The sequence below is a fragment of the Lolium rigidum genome, chromosome 4 (genome assembly GCF_022539505.1).
Source record: "Lolium rigidum isolate FL_2022 chromosome 4, APGP_CSIRO_Lrig_0.1, whole genome shotgun sequence".
Classification (NCBI taxonomy): Eukaryota; Viridiplantae; Streptophyta; class Magnoliopsida; order Poales; family Poaceae; genus Lolium; species Lolium rigidum.
The window spans coordinates 208,239,802-208,244,797 of NC_061511.1; the positions used below are offsets into that span (position 1 = coordinate 208,239,802).

A 4,996-nucleotide genomic window follows, 5' to 3' on the forward strand; every position below is an offset into this window, starting at 1 on the left:
TCAAAACTTGCGTAAAATCAAAATGGAGAGCACAGCTGTCTCGTGTCAATTTTGGACTTTTGGTGAACTGCCACATGGGTCCCAAAATTCAAAACACCTCTTAGGCTATTGGATTGGATTCTATACTTGACTGTCAAGGCAGCTCTGTTTTCATATGGCAGGAATAACTGTTTGACTAACAGTTAGAACAGATTGACAGGAACAAGCTAGAGGCAGGTTATTTTCACGCAATACATTTTTCTTAGCAAAAAATCGCAGTACTGGGAGTTGTCTCTGATGGAGGCTAAATTATTCGAGATTCTAATTATATATTGCCACACAGATAGGACAGCACCATTCAGATTTATCAAAAATCACACAATGTGGTGCTTTGTTCAAAGATTTTCAAGGTCTAGTAATAGACTATGCTGGGGAGGTCCCTATTTCGAAAAAAAAAGTAGATAGACTATCTTTAGACCTCTTAGTCTTAATCGGTGTATGGACAAACCTAACCCGAAACACCAAAATGACCGCAAGAAAAAGCATGATTCCCCTAGCTAGAACAACATTATCATACAGGATCTTGTCAAATTCTTGCAGAAATACTAAACTATTCCAATCAAAATTTGCAACCTTTTTGTTTAATTCCTACTTCAGACACTCTGAGGGGAGATGAGAAAATATTTGCCAGAATCGTTTGAAGATGATTTGCAAGAAGCATGTGAAACATGTGCAAAATATTTGTACAGAACCACCATCAAATTACCTCTCCTCACACCTGCATGTGCCTTGCATACTAGATCACAATCATCGTTTCTGATTGCTAAATAAGGGCTAGGATAAGAATTCCTTTCAAACCCTTCACTCAAGCACAACAACCTGTTAAGTTATGCTTCCTTCCAAAAACTGCCATGTGTTTCACCACAGAAATTCAGAATAGCAAGAACACCCGAAACAGCTCCATATTCTTTGAGCATAATCGAAAAAACTCTGCAGGGTCAAAGCCTGAACCACACATAGAAACAAGGTAACCAGTCATCTCAGTACGCACAGAGAAAGAAACAGATCTGCCATCAAGACAAATGAATGATTTGTGCACTTGAGCGACCAGCAAATGGCCAGTCAATAAGCCAACGTTTATACAGTTGTGCCTCCTAAACATAACCGAACCAAAAAAAAGGAAGACAATGTGTCAGATGTATAATTAGTCGTCGTATGATCCTGGTACATTTCAATGGAGCACCAGGAAAAAATATGTTTGAACTGCAGCGAGAACGTCCTACGCAGGCGGCGGCAGAGGCGAAGGGGAGTCCTCCCGCCGACAGGTCAGTACACAGTCCTCCAGGAAGCTGGTCAGCTGAGAGGTGTAGAGCCCCGGATTGCTCCGGTAATGGTCGACATGAGGGGACGACACGAAGTCGCACGACCTCACCTCGCGCTCCGCTCTTCGTTGTTGGCTCTCCACAAATGACTCCACCGACTTTGCTGGGATCACCCGGTCGGCGGAGCTGTACATGTACAGCTGAGGGCAGTTTGGTTGGTTCGAGGACAAAAGCTCCATAACACCAGACAACCTCCTGCAAAAAGTAGATATGTTGATTAACCGAACCATGCCGTAGTTAACTGCATTGACGACAGTTTGTATGGCATTATTACATTATATCTACAGAAGACATTTTCTTAAAAAGTCAGTCACATCATGAGCAACTCGTCTGCTTCACATTTAAATAAAGAACTATTGAAACGGCATATAGAATATGACTGAAAATGCAAATGACTCCTGCATATGTAGAGAACTAGAGATGAGATGCATACCTATTTATGGCTGGATAGTTCAGAACAACATTGAAAAACTTTTCCAGTGCAGATAGTAGAACGGCCTCCGTGGCTGCAGGTTTAATATCTCTGTGAGACTCCACAACAAGGACGTCAGACCTTGTATCGCCTGGTGCAGCTCCTTTTGTTGCTACGCTGTGTTTTTTCATGATAGCAGCCGAGAAACCTAGAGCCCAAACCTGAGTTCAGGGAGAGAAAAAAAACTATGTTTATGTTCCGACAAAACAGTTTTTTTGTGTGATGTTTAACTAACTACATATGTGTTGATGAAAGCATATGCAAATGAAGAAGGATATAACACAAATGATGATACATTTATTCAGGTCAGCTAAAAAAATTAGAAGTGCAGAAGAGAATATTTCTGTAACAACCTACTTCCGTCGACCTGAAGTTAACTAGAGTTTTTACCTGAGAATCAGGGACAGAAACAGGCGCTGAATCGATTATGGAACCCTTAATTTTCTGCAGTGCTGAAGGATCTTGCCGCTGCAAATTCTCCAGTATCACACCATAGCTGCAACAGGAACACAAAGTAGGAACAAGTAAGCTCTAAAACCCCAGGATTCAGTTAATTCTTGATCCCAAGAAAGTGCACATACATACCAAAGCCAGCCAGTGTTACTGAAAGTGTGGAAGACAATCTTCTTCCCGTCCTCCTCCCTGACCCAGTCGGCAAGATGTTCAGACAGCATCTCCACATTCCTCTCAGCCTTCCCTCCCACATTATAGCTGACGATGTCCGACATGGGGAGCGTGAAGGTTACCACCTGGAAACCCCTGGAGGTGTACCAGTCGGCGTATCTCTTGAGGTGCTTTTGCTTGGAGCCCAGCCACCCAATAAGAACCACCACCGTCTGGGACCTGTCGTCGGACGAGACATCACTGCACGCAGCAGGGTCCGGCAGATGCCAGCGGTACAGCACATCCGGCGAGGAGGAGGAGGAAGGGACCGTGGCCGCTGCGCCCTCCGAGGCCTTGGCGAGCCCCGCGTACTGGTGCACCGTGTTGATGGCCGGCAAGGACGCGACAGGTGCCTTCGGCAGGCAGAAAGCCTGGTGGTGGTTCCGAGGGAAGAAGTGCAGGCCGGAGAGCGGTGCAACGGACGGCGCCGAAGCTTCTAGTTTGGTGGCTGGAGGAAGCGATACGACGGTGTCCGTGCCGGCATCGGCGAGCCTGTGGTGGTGGGACAGCCTGTCTGGCAGCTCGATGGAGGAGACCGCGGCGAAGGCGGCGACCGCCATGGCGGAGAGCGGCCGGTGGAGCGAAGCCATCGTGCTTCCTCTCACTGTATTCAGATTCTAACAATGAGGAAGAGCTCGCGCCTTATATATCTATATTTATCCGTCCTCTCCTGCCCTGAGCCAGAATAAGAAGAAGCCAACCAGCAACAGCAAACAAAAAGATAGTCAGCTGATTGTTCGCACAAATTGAACTGAACTGAATTCAAAGACACGGAGAAAACATGTGTTTGAATTCAAAGACACGGAGGAAACACGTGTTGTGTGCCCCAATCCACCCAACAAACCCGGACCAACCAGAGGCCCTACACGGCTTTGCCAGGTTCAACACCTCAACACATATAAAAATTGTACTTAACGATGACAACATTGAGAAATTGGTGCTCACCTCGTCGGTGGAAGGAGGAATTGGGGGGCGGGCTGGCTGGCTGCCAAAGTGAATCGACAGCCGAGCCCCGTGGACCGCCTGCCTCCTTGCTCCTCCTGCAGCCAAATTTGTGAAGAACAAAGTAAATAATAAGCGAGTCTTAATCATGACGAAATCGTATACTACATAGTAGAAGTGGGATTTGGCTTGTGTATTTCGTGGGATCCACCGGGGGAGGATTTGCGAAACGGAGAGAAAACAAAAGGAAGCTTTTTTTTCTTGTATACTAGAAAATTGGCAGAAAGGAAGGGGGGAGAGGACGGTGGGCGGCTGGAGCGTGGCTGGCGACAGCGAACCTTGGCTTGCGTTGCGAGGTTTGACGGGGAAAGAAAAGGGGAGAGGAACACGGTTTCGCAGTTTCTTGCTCCGCCATTGCGGGAGAGAAGGAGGGAGCCGTCCTGGATTTGTTCCAGAAAAGCTGGAGGAGGAAGAAGACTAATTTGGAAGGCGAGATGAAGGAGGTGCAGTTGATTCAATCGGTGAGGGGAATGAAATCGAAGGGGGGCGGGCAAGAACGCGCACCGAACTAGGACGAGGGGAGGAAGAGCGTACCAGGCGAGGCGAGGCGAGGGGAGGGATCTGTCGTTGGTGGTGAATCCGTCGCGGCGGAGAGGCAATCCCGGCAGGAGATGGATAAAAATAGGGTGCGGCGGAGGGGGAAGGCGGCCGATTTTGAGGGGCGGCGTGCGCGTGGGCGACGGCGCCGCCCGACCTGACCGACCACCACCACCACCAGCTCGGCTGCGGTCCGAGTCGGAGGGAGGGAGCCTTTCTTTTCTTTCCTCCGACGGCTCGGCTTTCCTGTCCAAACTCCCAAGAAGATATATCCCAGGAATATTCCTCCACGTTTATTCTATTTTCCACGGAACAAGACGAGTGTTATTCTTCAGGAAGAATTTGATTCGTTTCTTTTTGCGAATAAAAGAGTTCGATTCCACAAGGCGCATTTGGACAGGATACGATTTGTGTTTGCTAGGCGTATTGTTCTTTTGGATTAGACGCTGCTCAAACTGATCGACGTTTTCTTTTTAATTTTCATTCATAGGTAATCATAGCTTACATTGATTCAAAAAGGTAATCCGGCGGGCAGGGGTACCCCGCCGCCTGGTGGAGGAGGTGCCCCTCCCACGCGTGGAGCGAGCGGCGGGGGAAGCCATTGTTGGCTGCGCCGTCGTCGTCGGAGAACGCCATCGTCGGAGAGTGGAGGGAGAGTGGAGGGAGATGAGAGCAGGGGTACGCGTCGCGGCGAGCGGAGCCGGCCTATATAGGCGCGGGCTGGCGCGGCGGGGGATTATGCCGCGTGGAATGCGACGCGTCCGCGGCGAGCTGACCGGCGGCAGCCTTTACTGCGCGCGGAAGACGATGCGCGTGTCGCTGACCGGTCAGGGGCCACCTCCGCGGCGAAGACGAAACGAAAGCGCGGGAGAGATTTCTCGCCGTTTCGCACGCTTTCGCTTCGTCCGGAGTCCCCGAGTGCTCCCCGGTAGGCCGGGGTTGGCGTGGGCTCGCCGGATGG

General features: G+C 49.5%; 1 protein-coding gene across 1 annotated transcript; it reads right to left on the reverse strand.

The window, feature by feature from the left end:
- Positions 1-1,056: 1,056 nt before the first annotated feature.
- LOC124649241 (transmembrane protein 53-like) lies at positions 1,057-4,205 on the reverse strand. Its single transcript, XM_047188893.1, has 6 exons — positions 4,033-4,205; positions 3,442-3,536; positions 2,419-3,171; positions 2,224-2,329; positions 1,795-1,994; positions 1,057-1,556 (listed from the first exon to the last, which is right to left on the reverse strand). Exons 3-6 carry the CDS (start codon positions 3,084-3,086, stop codon positions 1,259-1,261), a joined length of 1,272 nt encoding a protein of 423 aa, XP_047044849.1. The 5' UTR covers positions 3,087-3,171; positions 3,442-3,536; positions 4,033-4,205; the 3' UTR covers positions 1,057-1,258.
- Positions 4,206-4,996: the final 791 nt, after the last annotated feature.

Bases quoted from the DNA above. Each gene is read 5' to 3' on its own strand.
- LOC124649241 (XM_047188893.1), bottom strand. From the start codon at position 3,086: ATGGCTTCGCTCCACCGGCCGCTCTCCGCCATGGCGGTCGCCGCCTTC. The intron at 2,330-2,418 runs GTATGTATGTGC...TTCCTGTTGCAG, and splicing joins AGTAACACTGGCTGGCTTTG to CTATGGTGTGATACTGGAGA. The intron at 1,557-1,794 runs GTATGCATCTCA...TACTTTTTGCAG, and splicing joins AACTATCCAGCCATAAATAG to GAGGTTGTCTGGTGTTATGG.